Source organism: Leuresthes tenuis, unplaced genomic scaffold (genome assembly GCF_036924035.1).
Source record: "Leuresthes tenuis unplaced genomic scaffold, fLeuTen1.0.hap1 SCAF_10, whole genome shotgun sequence".
NCBI classification, from domain to species: Eukaryota; Metazoa; Chordata; class Actinopteri; order Atheriniformes; family Atherinopsidae; genus Leuresthes; species Leuresthes tenuis.
The window spans coordinates 8111234-8130963 of NW_027325364.1; the positions used below are offsets into that span (position 1 = coordinate 8111234).

The 19730-nt window shown below is 39.0% G+C and overlaps 1 protein-coding gene across 1 annotated transcript in view; it reads left to right on the plus strand.

Annotated features, from left to right (window-relative positions):
- The window catches only part of iglon5 (IgLON family member 5), a 123692-nt gene that overhangs the window by 96211 nt on the left and 7751 nt on the right, over window positions 1-19730 (plus strand). The window contains exons 3-7 of the mRNA XM_072393796.1: window positions 2184-2416; window positions 3810-3929; window positions 14160-14291; window positions 14565-14685; window positions 16603-16754. Of these exons, the coding sequence (XP_072249897.1) occupies window positions 2184-2416; window positions 3810-3929; window positions 14160-14291; window positions 14565-14685; window positions 16603-16754 (758 nt within the window). The remainder of the gene's footprint in view (window positions 1-2183; window positions 2417-3809; window positions 3930-14159; window positions 14292-14564; window positions 14686-16602; window positions 16755-19730) is intronic.

Below are 19730 nucleotides of genomic sequence, written 5' to 3' on the forward strand. Positions count from 1 at the left end.
ATTAAACTTGAAGTTTTTTAACAAAATCTGTTAAAACCCTTCATAGCTCTGATAGGTCACCTGTATTTATACATGTACCGACTTTTGCTTATTGGAAATGACAAATGTCTATCGAAGTCATTTTATTGATTGGCACTGTGATATGCAAAAGTTTGGGCACCCCGTGTGAAAATTTTGACAGTGTGATTAACCACTTTATCAAAGATTGGCCTGATTCCCAAAAGACATTAAATTGAAGTTGACAAATTAATTCATTATTTGAAGCAAGATTACTGTTACAGTAATGATGTTCCATCATTTATTATGTTACAGTAATAAAAAAAAGAAAGGGAAAAAACTGGTGCAAATTGGTAGTACTACCAAAACTAGTACTTTGGAAAGTATCATAGCTTGTAAACAATCTTTATACCAAGCTAAGAATCTTTCAGGTGTTGTTTGGCTGAATTCTTCCTTCCTTCTTGGACCATCTTGGGCTCCTTTGAGGTTTTTAACATGTTTTCAGTTATGTTTGAGTTTTTGGAACGTGAGGACTTTAGCTTTTGCTTTAGGATGTCACTATCCACTTGTAGAAGTCATCCTCATTTTATCTTTAAGTTTGTTTGATGTATTTGATGTTTGTTTCCACAATTAACTCATGTTCAATAGAATGTATCCTTCCCCACACCAGTAAAACGTACATCGTATTTACAGACTCCAGCAGACTGACTGATCTGTTCTCTGCTGAACATTAAAAGTTTATCCACAGCAAAGAACTATAACTGTAACTGTAAAGGTAATGATGAGCATCCACACTGCTAAACTATGATGTTCTGTGAGTGGTGCTGCCAAACATGCTCTGTGCAGTCCAGCTGTACCTAAGCCCTAGAGTTGAATTTTATGACCTGCTACTGCTGTACAGTGCACAGAGAAAGAAACCAGGTGTGCTTCCAAGAAATCGTTAAAATACAAGAGGAGTTGGAAGCATCCGCTCCTACGTTACAAGATCTGCCTTCTTTTGAGAACAGATTTTATTCATACTATGAGTCAACATTAGTTTGGGATTATCGTGACAACTGTCAAAGAGGACATCAGTAATGAACAAACTTCCATGCCAAAGGCTGCTTGGTGGTGTGTTACAGTTATTTTGTTTCATTTTGTTTATCAGTATTGGTCTTCTTAAAGTTGTGGCATGATCTCCTATATCCATTTGAATTTACAACTATTTTTTGTTGCTATTATAGTTATTGTTTGTAGAGTGGAAGGCCTATTAGATAGGTGTTGTTTTTATGAAATTCTGATTTTTTTTTTCTCCAAATACAGCTTTGCTTATTGTGAACTGAAAATTATTTAATAGTCCACACGCTTGTTTCCAATTCTATCAGGTTTGTTTGGATGTTTTTATCCAAACGTCTTACAGAATTTTGAGGTGAGGTCACAGGAAATGTTCTTGCTCTTGTGACTCATCTGTAAAGGTTTGTGCAGATGCTGCACTATGAAGCAATGCACCACCACTACAGAGTCTTATAAATCTTTGTAAAGGTCCTTTACAGTCAAACAGGGGTTGATTGGCATTTTTAGCATTCCTGCAAGTTATTCTCTCAGAGTGTTCCTGTCTTCCATACCTCAGTTTGACCTCCATCATTCCTGTTAATGGCCGTTCCTTAATTACTTTGAACTGAGGAAAATGCTACCTGAAAACACTTCTCTTGCTTTGTGGTCATCAGTCATTTTCATTTACAGAGTGCTTTGAAGCTTGCTAGAGCACCTTATGGCTACTGACTGCTGGTATAAAGTTTTGAGAAATATTTTTAAAGAAAATTTGCGTCACATGGCTTTTTGTAATTATTGATAACAGGCCATATCTCTTAAAATCGGTGATCTGGTGAAAAGTCACTTTCAAGCAAAACTTTTTTTGGGTTCCCCAACTTTTGCATGATGCTTCTCCCCTTTTTTTACAGTCACAAAAGTGTACAAAAGAAGAAACGTTGCTTGAAACATTGAAAAGAATGTGATATGAAACTGTGCACCTTTCTGAAATCAGTTAATCCTCTATTCACAGTAACTACTTTTTATAACTAGAATCACAAAACTGCTTGTCTTTGTTCATAACAAGCCTCTCTGTGATTATGTTTTTGATAACTACCTGTCAAGTCATCAAGTAAAACATACATCTCACTGTCTAATCACTCCCTGTTGTCTCACAGATGTCGGATTGACGAGGAGGTGACCCACAAAGCTTGGCTGAACCGCTCTAATATCCTTTTCACGGGCACAGATAAGTGGTCTCTGGACAAGCGTGTGACGCTGGTCAACAGCAGCAACAGTGATTTCTCCATTCACATTGATAAGGTGCAAGTAACGGACGAGGGACCCTACACCTGCACATTCCAAGCCAACAACAAACCCCGCATCGCCAATGTCTACCTCATCGTCCAAGGTCAGCAGCTGAGTTGTCACGTAACTGGACTCCATTAAAAGTTTACTGTATCCAAAAGTCCGGGATTGTTACTCTTATCTGTCCCAGAGCCTGCAGAACTACTTGTTGCTGACACTAGAAAAGAGAAACTCCCATTTTAACCATTGGACCTCATGTTTAAATTTTCTTTCTGTTAAATTATGCTTTAATATTATATTAGAATTCATAATAAGTTATTTTCATGATGTCTAAATACTTAAAGTTGGTATTTATGTTCATATCAAAATTAAGTGAATAGTGTATAGTATAGTAAGCTTAGTTGGTCTTTGTATGGAGACAGGTTAGCAGAGAGTTGCTAGTAAGAGAAGCTGAGCCCATTTCTTTTTTTCATGTGGCCTGTTAATATTATTTGGTCTGTACCCAGAAAGCTTTGCAGATCAGATGGATGAGGACGAACGTTGAGTAGATTAGTTGCATGGGAGGCTGTTCAGCTGCCTAACTAAATAAATGTCAGAGCAGTACCACAATTTGGGCTCGGTCATCAAGTCAGCAGCTAAGTGAATGAAGGTCTGACTGATCCTGAGCGACACGATGTATTGATGCAGAACTGCCCAGATGATGGATCTCAGACCTTTCCTCCTTGCATGTGTCAATTATTTTTGGTTTGTGTAGTGAACTTACACATCACCAGCAAAATGAAACTGCAAACTTTTATCTGGATATTGGAATGAAAATACAGGCCTTGAACGCAGGTGGCATAAATACTTGTGCAGATTATCTTCAGGGTCCAAAGCTTGGCAAAGATGACCATCTATCAGCCAGTTATGTACCCAATTCTAAGTCGCCTCAAAATGCAGTCCAAACTTGATATTGCGCTAAATAATTACACTCTCAAGTCATTGTATCAAGCAGGAGCAGCGCTCCAATCTGTGTTTCATCACTGCAAGTGCTGAACTCCAGCAAGATAGAGAAAAGGATCATTGGTAGATGTCTTGCAAAAAGCAATCTCATTAAACAGTGATGAACGATTATTTAAATACAAGGACCATCTTGTTGTCCAACTGACTAGATGCATGTCACACCGGCACTTTGAGTTGGGAACAAAGTGGTACTCATGATTGAGTGTGAAAAACAGAAGTAAAAATCAATCAAAGTACAGCAAGACATGTTTTTAATGCTCATTTACAGCAGTTTTGAACTTGGTGCGAGTGAACCAATCCTACTGATCTAAGTGAACAGTAAAGCATGTTGTTGCACAGTTCAGTAAGGACACAGGCACAGATCATTAATCAGCTGATTACCTGTCAGAGATCTTAACACCTTTATAAACTATGAGGCTGTAACTTATCAATAATTTATGAAATGGAAAGGTGATTTTGAGGTCGTATTTTGATGACAGGATCTTGTTTTTCAGTGCCGGCAAGAATCGTCAACATCTCAAAAAATGTGTCGGTGAACGAGGGAGAGAACATAAACCTTTATTGTCTGGCAGTTGGCCGGCCTGAGCCCACTGTTACCTGGAAGGAACAAAAATGTAAGCCACCCGATTTTGTTTGCTCGTCTTCAGATCCAGAGATCTCTCGTTCACACGTTTACCTTTATCTCCCTGTCTGTACATTCATCTCGTAACCTCGTTACGCCTGTGAAAGTCATTTCTTTTTTTCCTCCAGCCGAAATTCTCATCAGCATTCAGTTCATGTCCACATCTTTATCCCTCATTCCTCTGTCATCCATTTAAACCCAGCTGTTTAGTCTGTACCCATCTTAAATTCATAGTCCCACATTTCCCCACGTCCCAATGTTTTGTCCCAAATAACCACACATTATACGTAATTATCCCCAACGCGCCACAAGTAATCGTCACCATCTGTCTTCATCCACCTTGTCAACCAGCATCACAGTGCCAACAGCCACTTTTAGCATTACATCAGCTGCATTTTTTTTTTTTTGCTTCAGCTAGTGTGAGAAATCAAGGTGGATCTGGGTGGTCAGGGAGGCGTGATAGATGAATTCAGATCCTTTTGACCTCATCACCACAGCATTTATTCCTTATATGCTCACACTTATGTAATCAATGTTCTAAATCAGACATACAATCACATTACATGGCCTCCAGAGATATTTGAGTTAAAGAAGTTTTTTAGAGTTGTAATGGTAGTCCTGATTCATCTGTTTGGCACATAAAGACCATTTCTATCTAATGAATATTCCACTTTGATATAACTAAAAATTCCTCAATTTATTTTAGGTACTGGTTCTTTGAGAATTTTTTTTTATTTATTAGGTTTCCAAGCAGCAAATGGCCAGATTCCTATTGTGTCTTTTTTTTCAGTTCCTCCATTTCCTCTTAATCTGAAATCAAAATGTTGTAAACACATAGCTTTTTTTTTTTACCCCTCATCAGAAATAACTGTTGACTTTCCTATAGAGGATGATCTGAATTTGAAAAGGAAATTTGAACCAATTTTGATTTTACATGTCAATCAATTTTACACAGTCAATACAATACATGGCTGCATAGTTGTGTGGTGGTGAGCACCGTTTGCATGTGTATGCCTTGGTTCTCTCCGGGTACTCCGGCTTATTCCCCCTGCCTAAAAACATGCATGGTTAATTAGTGGCTCTAAGTTGACCGTGGGAGTGAGTGTGAGCATTGATGATTGTTTGTTTCGTTTGTCTCTGTGTGGCCCTGTGATGGATTGGTGACCTGTCCAGGGTGTACCCTGCCTCTCGCCCTAATGACAGCTGGGATAGGCTCCAGCCCCCCACAACCCTGAGTTGGATTAAGCGGGTATATAAAATGGATGTATGGAATACAATAATTCATAAACACATTGAAATATTAACCTGAAATGTGCATATTAGCTCATTAAACCTGCAATGTGACTCATTCTTTAAATGGAATTTGGTAATGAATTATTGAACTTGATATTTTGTTGTTTTTTAAAACAACATATCTACATGTCTACACATTTACCGCTCCAAACCTGATGTATTAGAGAGCTGAAAATGCTTATTTTTTTCAGAAATATTCAATATAATTAAATATCTGTATATCCTCAAGCCTTTATTATAATGCAGTCACACTGACGTTTGTTGTCTAACTCCAGTTAGTACCGTATGCTCATTTCTGACATGCTAACACAATTTCCTGATGACATGTCCATGGCACGCTTTGGTCAAAATACCACAGAAAGACAGTCCAACAGTTTTTTTTTCCACTATGAATTTATACCAATTTCCAGAGCAGCAAGTTTTCGGACAGGGTGTGTCCCCTGAACTCAACTACATCCCTGTCTTCTGCTGGTTTTATTTCTTTCTGACAAAATCTTTTTTTTGGCATAATCTTTTTTGGATTGAACTTTGCCCATGATGTTAAAACATCACACTACAGAACATAACATCCAGCTATACAGCAGGTTAAAGTTCCAGTAATAAATCACTACACATTTCAGCTCAATGAACTCTGACTGTCATTGTTTTTGGAAGTGAATTGTTAAGAACTTTTCACACGTTACAATTTTGTTTTTGCAGTAGTGGATCTTTGTATAGTCCTACTCTCAATGATAGGAAATCAGGATTTCCAACTGTTAGGTGGGGGAAGAAGTTGAAGAACGCTAATAAGAAATCAGATATCCTAGTCTGCACATAAAATATTGAACAAAGACCTGGTAGAGCATTATTAGTTAATTTGTTTCTTAAGTTGAGTGACTTAAATCACTTATATAACTCCTGAAGATAATTTGCTGTTAAAAGAGAAACAAAAGAGTTTCAACCTCCCTCTTCCAAAGTATATTGAATGCAGCATGATTTAAAGTTGAGGTTGAGTTGAGAAAAAGATGAAGGCTGAATAATTCCACTGTGAGCTATAAATGCTTGATGTACAAATCCACTGCAAATTTGAAACGTTTGCTGATATTTTCATACCAAGGTGGTACCAAACAAAATAACAAGGTTGTGTTTTTTTTCGTTTTTGTTTTTTATTTTAGAGTTGGTTGTAACTTCAAACACCAAAATATATGCTCCCAAGTACAGATAAAGTCTCTTTTTTTGGATAGTATGTTCCCTTTAATATATAAAAGAAAGTGTGTGTGGAAACCCATGTCTCTCCAGCAACACAATTAGTTGTTCATCTTCTCTGGTGGCAAAGTTGTTCTTGCCTTCAATTTCAGTCAAACAACTCATATGTTAATGTTTATAAACTTTTATTGAAGTATTTGATTTAACTTTGGGCTTCGGCCTCATCACTCCTTATGTATGCTTTTCTCAATTAGATTTGGGAGTGATAAAGGAAATTGCTTTTGCCCCCCCAAAACGGCAAAGATTCAGAGCTTAGCTGCTGTGGCCATTCCTTGTGAGCACCTCAGCTCAAGGGGAATATAATACCTTGTGAAACTGCTATGTGTGGGCCTTGACACCAGCTGCTGTGTGGCCATTCTCCACAAGCACCTCGGCTCGAGGGGAACATATTATGTGGTGAGAACTGCAATGAGGCATAGCTTTGCAGAATAACCCAGCAAACCACCTGAAATACAAGAAAAGAATAGACAAGGTGATTTGAAAATTCCCATTAAAAACTTAAATTAGAGACCTCATGAGTTTTTGAGCAGACATGATTTTCTGTTCATGGTAAGCCTCACAACGTTGGTAGGCAGAGGATGACCAGTGCCCCAGGATTATAAGCATTGCAGTGCGAGGTGAAGAGCAGCAGTTCTTGCTGTGCTTGATTTATTTTTTAAGTGAACCACGACCTTGAGATGGGCATGCAATTTTCAGTGATGAACAAGCATGATGATGGTTTTGTCTGGGGAAAAGATTTAAAACTTCAGTGGAAAAGCACAAAAGCCAGTGTTAGTTTTAGCAATGGTAATTTGGCTGGCTTGGCTAGATCTATCTGACTTTGAGTGTTTCAAGAAAATCTTGTATATGTGTTCTTTAATGGACAAATCAGAGAGTGAGATTGTGTAGAATATTAAAACTCAAAGGCCATTAATGACACTGCTAAAATAACCCTGATTTAATTTTCTACACCAATTTCTACACAGTGAAAGAGTGAGAGACAGTGTTTTATCATTCCCTCAGGGCATGCCTGTTATTAAGGCACAAAGATCTCAATACCTGAAACTGAAGTGAGAGAGCATCAGCGATAGGATTCTCATGGCCAGAGATGAAGCAGCTTGCAAAACAAAATGATCCAAGATGCAAGATATATGATAATAATACAATACATGAGACTTTATTATTGGCATCTTTAAGCCGCCTTATTATTCACTGTAGTCGCATGTTGGAGAATACTACTATTTGTGCCCTGGACCATCTGCTGCCGCGTAAAACGTAAGCGACAACAATACAGTAAATCTGAAATGTAGATATAGATTTAGATTGGAGTCAAAAGTCTGAATTTCAGATGGCCAAACCTTAGTATAACATTTCTTACTGTAAACCCCCAAACCCAACAGAAGGTACTGCAGCTGAAAAACTGGAGGGAATGTGAAGATTCTTGGATGTCATGGTAAAAGCTTAAATAAGACCACCCCACCTAGATTGGAGGGGTGCTTTGATAAGTATGTAGAGTATGAGACACATCACATGACAGGCAGCAGAGCAGCTTAAGTTGCCTGCCCGAACTAGCTTGCAGGTATCGCTCTATTTATGCATGTGACATGTCTGAAGGTGGTCAGTAATGTCAGCAGACACTAATAGTTCAAATTCTCACGGACTGCTTGAACTATGATCATTGCTGATAAAATATTTGATTTTCTTGTGTCGTTTTCTGTGTTTCCTTCCTTGTGTTGGATAAACTTTAACCCTAGAGCTCTATGACCAGTGCGTGCACTTTGTTGTGTGTAATATCAGCATGTGTGTGTCCGAGTAGTATTTTTTAAGGCAGTATTGAATCTGACAGATGAATTTACAGTGGGCTGTGAACAGAGTAAGGCTTTTCGGTGTTCTGAAAGTTAGCTCAGTCACAGTTAAAACCGTATTTATTATGCAATACATTGGCTGACTTGTAGCTTGACTACAACAGCAGCAACACAGATGAAAGGCAGCAGCAAAATAACAATAATAAATAGGTCAGAGTGAGCAACTACTCAACACGCTTTCATTATAATGTTAGGCCAGTAAATGCACAGCTTACTGTACAGCTGTACTTACAGGCAGGTTTGGCCTTCCTCAGGTCTATACCCCCTCCTCTTCTGTGTTTGTCCCCAGGTTTGCCTACACACAATGTCCTCTGCCCAGTTAGTGTTTGTGAACCTACACAGTACATTACAGTACCTCAGGCAGCGATCACACACACCCACATACACAGCAAAAATATAGAGGAGAAAAGAAAAGCATGCATGAACACACACCTGCAACAAACACACACAGCGGCACAACTTTACATCACAAACTCTGCCTGGTTGTCCTCACTTGAAAGCCTACAGCATTTCTCCTCTGTCAGCAGTAATCCTCCCTCTCTAACTGCCCCCACCATCACTGCTTTCCTCACTCCCTTCCCTACCCCCTCATAACCCCTCAGCTTGCAGAGAATGAGATAGGGTCCACATTGCTATTCCGTAGGAGTCTCTGCAACCAAGCCATCAGTTGCAGGAGACCAGGGGCATTGGAGATAGGGGAGGGGTTGTCATGCCCAAAGAAACAGCAAGAAGCAGCCAGCCATCTGTCCCCATTACCCAGACTGCAGAGAGAAAATGCAGGGAGGGTCAGTGAGGAAAGGAGTTTAAGTTGAGCTGAAAATGTATGTTTGTTGCTTGTGGAGGTTGTGGATTAGGAGGAGGCGCACTCAGCAGAGGTCAGGGAGACCTGGTAAAAGTCTCTGACCCCTTTGCAATTTCTCTGCAATTACATTGGATTTTACTTGCATGTGAAAGTGATACTGAGCTTCACTGTTATTTGCAGGCACCACCTCCTCTATCATCCTCACCAAAGCTCAGATATAATCTGTTTCACCCACTCACTCTCTCTGGCATCAATCAGTTAACCCACAGAGGGACAAACAATCATTTTGTCTCATTCAGTTAAAAACATTAGTGTTACACAGGCTTATCATTTGACATGCCAGTCATTAAAACAGGCATTCACGCAGACTTAACATGAATAGATGCCTGTGGTGGTGGCATGTGCATCTGGTGCAAGCTAAAAAGTCAGAGATGGGATGATAAGGATACAATTTGCACACAGCATGTGTTCTATATATGTGACAGGTTGTTTACAATAGATTGTGGTATGGTATTTCTGGAAGGTGTGTGGATGCGAAGGTTGACAACTCAACAGAGAAGCTGTAATGGACATTTTCTGCTTTGGGTTTTGCTAGAGAAACTGAGGCAAACAAAACCAAATAGGAGGTAGGCTGAAACAAAATAAAGTTGCATGAATAAGTTTTGGCATCCCAAAAAATATGTATATTTATATGAACTGTTACCTAAGTGGAAGATAAACTGATCTCCAGAAAGCATAAAGTTAAAGAAACCTACTTTTCTTTTTTGTCTGCAAGACTATTGTACTATTTTTTGTCTTTTTCAGTTTAGATTAGAAATTAAAACGGAACCAAAAGTTTTATCTCTCCTAGAAAATGAAGCTTTTTCCAAAGTTTCGGACAATTAGCTTGTGAGGTTTGTTGTTCCAAAACTTCTCTGACTCTCTAAACTTGCTAACTCTAAAAAAAAAAATTATGCTCAAAAACCAGGAGGAGGTTATCAACAACAGGTTTTTGGTAATTTTTTCCTCAGTTAGTAATGTAATTAAGAGAGAGCTGTAAAAGAAGTGGTCAAGTTGAGGTCTGGAAGGATCAAACTTTCAGAGGGAACAGTGTAAAATTTGCAGAAAGACTATTTAAAGCCCATCTTTCACTATGAGTTTTTAGGAGGATTTAGAGAACAACTGTCACACATTCACATTTGTACAAATATGAATTTGTAATCTCATGCAAAAACATCATCTCTATTTTTGAAGTACAGGGATGAATAATGGTGGACAACCCTCAAGATCTATCTCAACACTTTAACACAATTAAATAATGGGACTTTGGCTGAGGGGGCCTGAAATATCAAAAGGAATGGACAACACTTCACAACACATCACTTTAGCTTGACAATATGAAAACATATGTGCACTATTGTAGGTTTTGGACAAAACCGTTATTTCTGAATAAGATATGATGAAACCTTTTGGAATTCACTGTATGCTATTATTAAAAAAACAACACAGTTCTTGTTATAAACCAGCAATGAGCTTCATGTTTATACTTATATACAAACTTACTTTTTTCTTCTTACCTTAGGGCTGGTTGCTACCTCTATGCTTGTTTGTTCACCTTTAGATTTAAAATTCCTTCAGGCTTCCCTGGTAACCCTGCATGTCACATGGCACTGTGAACTGTGGGTAATTCCCTCAGGCAAAATCTATAGAAATGCAGTCTTATTCAAAGTTTGCATAAAGAACTCACTTGATGTTGTGACAGTGGGACAGTCCTCAGCTCCCACTGATGAGGCAGGAATGACTGTAAAGATCAGGAATGGGATTCCATATACTGAGTAAAGTTGATCAGTGACAAGTGATGGACAGGTGGGCTGAGAAAAAAGTGATAGGACAAGATGGAAAGTCATAAGATATGCACCCATCATGTGGAGAAACACACATCTCTGCACTTACGGACTCTTAATCTATGAGAACTAAGATGTAGAATTTAAAGGTGTGATAAACAAGATACACACAAACACATACAGAAGGTGTAGCGTTCTTTCCTTTTTTCAGGCAACATCGTTTCCAGTTTGCTTTCCATTTCAAGCCCTTGAGTACATACTTATGCACTACAGTTGAGTCTCATCAAAGTGTCTCATTTTGAAAAAGGTTAAAAAAAAATTGCAGCAGACAATATAAACAGCTAAATTGCTGAAATTTAAGCAACACTTTAAAACATTTTTAAAAAAGTTAGTGATTTTGTAAAAGAACTGAGCATGTTATTGTGCAAAAAGTGACAGTGTTTATTGGCATTTGTATACTGTATTTGATTACTACATGTTCATGAGTATTTACATCAGCAGTGTGTTGGATTAACTTAAAATAACCCACCGTGGCTGTGCTTAAGATAATAAACGAACATGTCACCCAGCATGGTTTTAGACTATAATGGATCTCAGTGGGAGCAGAACAAGCTTCACCACGCTTTGGCTACACAGACAATGGGCCTACTTGTTAGTGGAATTAAATAATTATGGGTTTTGATCTTTTCATTGGATTTTGTGAAGATGAAACACAAAATATAAGTAATAATCTGAAGCAATATCTGAAAAGGTTTACGTGTGTGTGACGAGCTCTAAGGGTTGACAGGTCCTCCTGCAAATTTCAGCTCAAATAACATGCATTTCAGCCACCAACTCTTGCTTATAACTGTAAGGGGTTGTCTGTCTTTCTCTGCTTCAACCTGACATCAGACATATCTGCCTTGACTGCAGTTTTTGTAATGGAAATGGATAAGAGGTGATCAAAAATCAAGCACCCTGAGGATCACAGGGAAAAAAGAGCCCATTTCCACTGTAGGGAAAGCCTGTACTCCTGATCCACTTACCCCACTTTTCATTCACACTTCCCACTCTCCTCTAAGGTGCCATCCAACTATCTCTGGTGGTCAGGATCCTTCAAAAGCCATAAGTGGTTGATGGAGCTATATTTTACCAACCATTGTAGGAGTGCCAGGGGCCAGCCCTGCTAAGATATGATCTCCAACCAAAGTGAAAGGTGTGAAATGCAGGCTTGCAGATCTCAGGGGAAGGAGAGCGAGAGGGTTGTCTTACGGCATACATTCTGTAAAAGCTGTCGATGAAAAGTCAGTGAAAGAACAAACCATATCAAATAACCAGCTCGACACCTCTCACTGCTTTTCTTTCTATGTTGCTGTTTCTCTCATTCTCCTTTATCTTATTTCTGTTTATCTCTTTCGGTCTCCTGCAGAGTATCTCTGGAAAATAATCACCCTCTGTGTCTAAAAAGCGCACTGTGGTGGTTGAAAATTCTCATGTTATATTTCCCATGTCCTTTATATTTCTTTGAAGTCATCGGTTTTCCCCTTTGCGTCACCACACCCCCCCTCCTCTGGCAAAGTTGGATGCTCTGCTTGCTTGACAGAGATGTCACAAGAGAGCTATATTTATCAAACTAATGGAATGAGTGAATACATTGCACACACCACAAAACATCAGCCAGCCCCTGCCGGCAGTTTCTCTGGTGGCACATGCAGCCATCACTGCGGTTGTCGTTCGTTGCTCAGCCTGCACCGCAGCAGCTGCAAATAATCGTCTCCAGCTCAGTAGCCTCACTAATAATCCTCCAGTATAATCTTCAATTAGAAGCGCAGCGCTAATCTCTGTCAGGAATAATCGTGGCATTTAGAGTCTTTTTTGTGTGTGTTTGCATTGGTGTTGCCCTCAAACGTGTACAGGAGCCGTTTGTAAGCAGAGTTAAAGGTCTACTGATTGACAGTGGCTGGGGTGTGTGTGTTTTTTTAAGCCTTAAAAGAGAAGGGGGGGGGGGGCTTCAAATGGGAAAAGTGATCAGCAATTTAAGAGCTGGATTTCCTTGTTAGTCGTGAGATTATATATTATGCTGTGTTCCACAGTCTGACTTCTTTAATGGGTTAAAAGAAAGGCTTAATGGTTTTAGAGGCTGTGAGACGGCTGGCTGCTAAGGCCTGCTAAGGGAGGAGGGAGTGCACTCTCATTCTCATTCTTCTTCTCTCTCTGCCACTGTCGAGCCATAACACCCCCAGCATCCAGTCCCTCACATGAAGGAGTAATAACTTGTAGCGCGTCCCCTCGACTCTGAAGAGATTTTGTGGCAGTTCGTCGCCCAAGGAAAAAGAGCAAAAGTGCGAGACTGACTAATTTGGTTTTTGCTGCACCTGGGAGTTTGTCAAAATCAAATAACAGCCAAATATTCTTCTCACCATGTAATGTGGTGAATTAGTCATCACCCCCTGCTGCATCCAGTGCTTTCAAATAAAGCTCAATTTCCCCAGACACTAAAAAGCAAAGGTGTCACTTACACCAATCAGGCAAAACATTAAAACTACTGACATGTAAAGTGAGTAACACCTCTCATCTTGTTACAATGCAATGTTGTGCTGGGGACAACCTGCATCCTGGCATTCTCATTCACCTACCCAAGCATTTTTGCAGATCATTCAGATTATATATCTGAGAGGACCCCATCCCACAACACACAGGGCCCAGCGGATCCATAACACCTCTGTTCCTGTTTTCCTGGTTGTAGCTCCTTTGGTTGCATCAGGAGAACCTATAAAATGTTACACACATTTCTACAAAAAAAATAATAATGATAAAAAATCACCTTCTTACTCATTATTTTACTGAGCAAACCTGCTTCAGAAAAAGTACTGAACACTGATGTATTTTTCTTTGATTACAGATATTTAATTAGGGCTTGTTGATAATTCAGCATCATCATGTAATAACTTTTTGTGCTGTTGTTAACTGTTTCAGGATGTCATTACAGGATTAATTATCATGTTATTGATTTTCGCATCACTCAGCTCTTCATGCCAATATTCCAAAGAAGAATCGAATAATGTTTTATTTGCCGTTACCTGCATATTGGCCTTCCCCATCCTCTTAAATTTCATCAGCCATAAGTGTATTTGTCAGTGGTCTGATGCTGTATCTCAAATAGTAAACCATAAATCTATAGAGTTACCTTGCATTTGATTTAGTGTGACCTTTGGCTTCACCCATTTTACAATTAGATGGACTGGTGAGCGAGGGGGAGTTCTTAGACATTACGGAAATCAAGAGGCATCAGGCCGAGGATTATGAATGCATCGCCCACAACGGTGTGGCTCCGCCTGACCAGCGCAAGGTCAAAGTCACAGTCTACTGTAAGTACCCCTCCATATGCAGGACACAATAGCCCTGTGGTGATAATTCGTCTGAACCTGATATGCATAGTTATATATTAATAATATATGTAAATTCTGTACATGCATTATTATTTGTATATCGTAATTTAGTTCTCAGCGGGTAGTTTTCAACCTTTTGCACAAACCCAGTTAGACATGACTTGTCTTTCATGTGAAAGCACTTGTGTACTAATTATTGACTCCCCTGTCTCTCTGTTTGCTTGACCTTTACTTCTTAATTTTCTCCGCCAGACCCTCCCATGATCACGGACATGAAAAACATGCCTGCCCATTTGGGAAAGACAGCCATCTTGCGCTGTGAAGCAATGGCCGTCCCACCAGCCACCTTTGAATGGTACAGAGACGATCACAGGTGAGACCACAAACAAATTCAGAGATAATTTATTAAATTACATTCACACCACGCCAGCTGAATATACAATGCCTGTTTTCTCTCTCTTCCCATCTCAGTGAAAAGATTTTTGAAAAATGTTTCAGAGTGGCTCTAAGTTTTGACCTGGAATACTGAGCTTTTCAAACTATGCTCATTATTGGAGGCTGCAGTGTTTTCAAAATTTCAAAATGTTAAAAATGCATAAAATCAGCTAACATTTCATCATAAGCACTGTAAAACTCCCTGATAAAATGAATCTGAATAACATTTTTTTTAGTTAAATGGTAATGATCAGAAATTGACAGTGAATTGCATTACTCAGCAACCATTATGCAAATGTTAAAAATTATATTATTAAATTATATATAAAAATTATGTAAATTCAATTACTACTTCAATGAGTGTTGAATGGTAAGCTTATTTTTATATGGGTGTCTTGTAGTATCTTCGCATGCATTAATTATTGGCCTGTGGTCTGTATTGGTGTTAAAGTTCCAGTGTTTAACATTTAAGAGGATTCATTTCAAGAAATACCTTCTAACACTGTCCATGATTACATCAAATTATATCCGCAGATTCTCTTCTATATGTCCATTATGCTGCAACGGCATGTTTGGTGCAGCACAATGTATCCCATAATGAACAGTCTAAACACATAACCTGCACACTGCTCCTGTAAAGAATGATAAAAGAATGATAGGTGATAATAGACAACACGAGTATGACTGATGCCCAGGGCATTATTTGTGTTTGTACTATTGATTGACACATAAAGGCATTAGCCTAAACTAAACATCTAAGATCTATTAAACATATTTTAAACATGAATTTGCCTGATAAGTTAAGGAGTTTTCATGAGCTACAATCAAACCATTATCGCTTTTAATCTTACGCCAACAAGGAAGAGGAAATACGAGTTAACAGTATTAAACCCAATGAGGAGCAACAGAGCATATTGGGTTCTTTCATTTCATCAGTTGTGACTCAGCACAGTGACCTTTTTGCATATGTTCTTTCAAACATGTTATTTTGTCATCCAACAGGAGGAAGATTATAGAATTTCTATTGCTGTTGGGGCAAATTAATGTAGACAAATATCTTTACTCAAAAGCTGGTATTTTTTACACATATCCTTACAAATCTTGAATCATTACTTTTCAGTTTCAGATAAACAAAACACTGCTTTGTTAGACGACCTTGCCTCTTTTTACCATTGGCTCTGCTGTGTTGAGTGCTTCATTGAAGGCTAAAACTCTAAAACTATGTTATGAGGTTTACCTCTATAACTATGTTATGAGGTTTAGCCAAGAGCTCGGGATCAAAATAAATTTTGTTCTTACTATTTTTCACGGGTTGGATATTTGTAAAACAGACTGTTTTAAGTGACCATGAACACTTAACTGAAAACATTTAAATGACAACATATATGTTTTCCACTCAACAGCATTCGGATTTGACTGTCTTACTGTGGGTGTGGTCTTGGCTGTCATTGTACCTCTCCTCTGACACTGAAATATATCTGAGATTAATTTGTATTTACAATCTGTACATAAACTATTCCTGTGAAATTTACAAAAGGTTCCAGAGAGCTTACATGAGTGGCATGTGTTTGGCAACAGGCCCACCGAGATACAGAGGTATCAAGACAAGGCTTTGCCCACCAGTGAGAGCTGCTAATAGAGTTTAATAGGCCCCAATAGGAGTGAGATTTCATTATTAATATAAGGTGAGACAATTTTTTGAGGAAACTATGTTGTATGGCTGTCACAAGAAAAAGGCATACATGAATTCTCTTACGCAAACTGAGTCCCTATGTGTGAAGTTTGTTGTATTATCTTTCCTTTTTTCTTTTTCTTCCTATTCATTTCCTTCTGCACCAACACCGCTGCCACCAAGGCCGGTAGAAAATGACAACACCTTAAGGATCAAAAACGAGAAGACACGCTCGCTGTTGTTGTTCACCAATGTGACAGAGAAACATTTTGGCAACTACACTTGCTTTGCCTCAAACCGCCTGGGTGCTTCCAACGCCAGTATGCTGCTGTTTCGTAAGTTGTCACACAAAACCCACTTCATGCCGGTGCATTTCACTACGAGCAAGACTTCACAAATGCACTTCCATTTATTTTATAGGACTATCAATAGTTAGAACAGACGTTCTACTTCAAAAAGATATGCAATGTCACTATTTTCCTCTGCTTGCACGGTCTGTTTTTGCTCTGCACACTGCAAAGCATTTTCTCAGCCTTCTCTTCACTCCCTCTTCTTATTTTCTTTATTCTCCGCTCCATTAAAGCTTTGCCTGCCTATATTACAGCCTCTTTCTCTTCTAAACGTACACACCTCACCCTCCATCTCGTCCACATTCCTGTGTCGCTCTGCTCTGTCCCGTTACCCAAGAACTTGTCATTTCTCTCAGAGCCCCGTTTACATCAACCATTTCCAATGAGCGATTTCCTACCCTTCTATTTCCCTTCACCCTAACTCCACCCTACTCCCTTTAGTGCATTCGGCATTACCATCTTAAGTGAGCCCTTCATCTATCCTCTTTCTTCCTTCATTCCTTTACCCATTATCTCGCCCAGTCTCCCTTCAATGACTCACTCCTCCGTTAGGCCCATACATCTTCCTGCTCCCTTTTTCCACCACCGCTGCCACTTCTGTCAGCCTATCTCTCCATCATCTGTCCCTCTGCCTCCTCTTTCCCTCCTAATCTTCTACTGCTATCATTACAACACAACAAACCCCTTTCTGTCCTGGACTGGGCACAGAAAATCAGACCATAGTCACACACTCAGTGGTATTTCTATTCATATGCAGTTTTTCACTGTCATTGCCTTTCCTGACTTTATTTTTCTGCATTTTTACCTCTTTTTTAACATTTTAAAGGTGTCACATGTATCGTTTATACATCAGCCCCCCACCAACACATCGACATTGACATATTGTAATTATTGTAATAAATTAATTTATTACTGAGGCTACTACCAGCCTGTTCTGGCCTTCACCTTACAATGATACCAAACAGTATAGGGTGCTAGGTTAGATGTTTTGATATCTAGTAACTGCATAACAGCACAGCAGAGGAAGAGAGAAGGTTAATTAAGGTCTCCCACTGTTGCCCTTTCAAGTATCCACTGCCCTGGTTCAAATAGCATATTGTTGATTGTATATAGAAGAGTAATTGTATTTATTTTGCTTCCTGGACAAATTCACATATTTTTTTGTTAACTCGGAAATGCTGTTGCTACATTTCAAGGGCCTGGAGTCTTTTCCAGCTGCCTTTGAGCAAGTTTGCATTCTGGACAGGTCACCAGTCTATCACATATTACATCTCTAATAGAAAAACATACTACTCTATGATACTTTAGAGAAGTTTTATTCATGTATGAGCTTTCTCAAATCATCCCAGAGCTTTATAAAAACATGCTCAAACATACACATGCATCAACTTATAGTTTTCATTTAGTAACTCAAAGTTTCATGATCATCTCAAGAACCACTGAGGGACATGTGTCCTATAAACTGAGAGCTGCTGGAACACCAGTACAGACCGACATTTTATTCACAATAGAACATAGAAATGTTGAAAGTGAGATATTTTGCTATTTCAGGAGAAATATTGGCTCATGAATTTGATGGCAGCAACATGTCTAAACAAAAGTTTGGGCGGGGGTAAGAATAGGCTGGAAAAGTAAGTGGAATTAAAAAGAAATAATTGCAACTAATTAGATAACTGGCAACTGGTCAGTAACATGATTGGATATAAGAAAAGTGCAGTTCAAAGAGGCAGAGTCTCTCAGAAATAAAGATAAGCAGGGGTTCGAATTCTGGAACAATTTGAGAATAATGTTTCTCAATGTGAAAATGCAAAAGATTGAGAGAATCTGAAGACATCTCTGTGCACATGGGGCACAGCTGAAAATCAATATTGGATGCTCATTATCTTGAGGCCCTCAGGCAACACTGACCTGCCTGCAGACCAGACCTTACACACACTGAAAATATTTGATGCATCATGAAACACAAAAAAGTAGAAAGAACACCCAGGACAGCTAGAAACTTGTATCAGACAAGACTGGGACAACATTCCTGTCCCAAAGGTCCAGCAGCTGGTCTTCTCAGTTCCCAGATGTGGACTTATTGAAAAAGAAGAATGGATGTTACACTGTGGTAAACATGGACCTGTTCCAACTTTTTGATGAAAGTTATAGTAACAGTTAAAAGTTTCCATGCACCTACTGAAGTGTTCATTTGTCTGAGAGAGGAAATACAAACTCCAAGTCTAGTTCAGAAGTTATTAAATCATTCAAGGTTCAAGTTACACAGCACTTGTGGACCTATGTGAACATTATTGGTCCAAAAGTTGGGGAGAAGCTGTGGTTTAGACTTGACTTTCCCTGATAGTTCCTTGGTCCAATATCAGCCTCGTACCCCATCTCTGCTCCAGTCAGATGCCTTCTCCCTTTGTGGGAAAACTCCTCCCTATCTCCCTGAATTACTGTGTCCAGTAATTTTCCACTATAGGCTTCATCTCACCTGTCTTGACTCTCCCTGTAAGCATGTAGCAATTTCTCTCAACTCTCAACTCAGTCCCTTTACTGTTTTAACCCTTCACACCGTAGGGTTAATGCTTATTCCCTTCAAAAAGGAGTGTATCAATTCTGTATAAGCGCAATGCATGAATGTGTGCAATAAAAGGTAATATTAAACCCACAACACTACACTTTCAAAATCATCGGATAGTTGTGTCAGCACACTGTATGTTTGCTTCGAAACAGTCAATCTGTCACGAAGCGCAGTGTGGAGGGAGGACCCGGATGCAGATATTATAAAGAAAAGTTTATTTATTATCACAAAAACAAAAGAAACAAACAAAAGGCGCAGCTGAGCTGGAAAACCAAACACAGGAAACTATGGCTATGAATAAATAGCAAAACAAAACTTGGCATGAACTATGAAACAATGACTATGAACGAGAACGAGTACAGACCAAGCTGACAACATGAACGATGCTAAGGTGG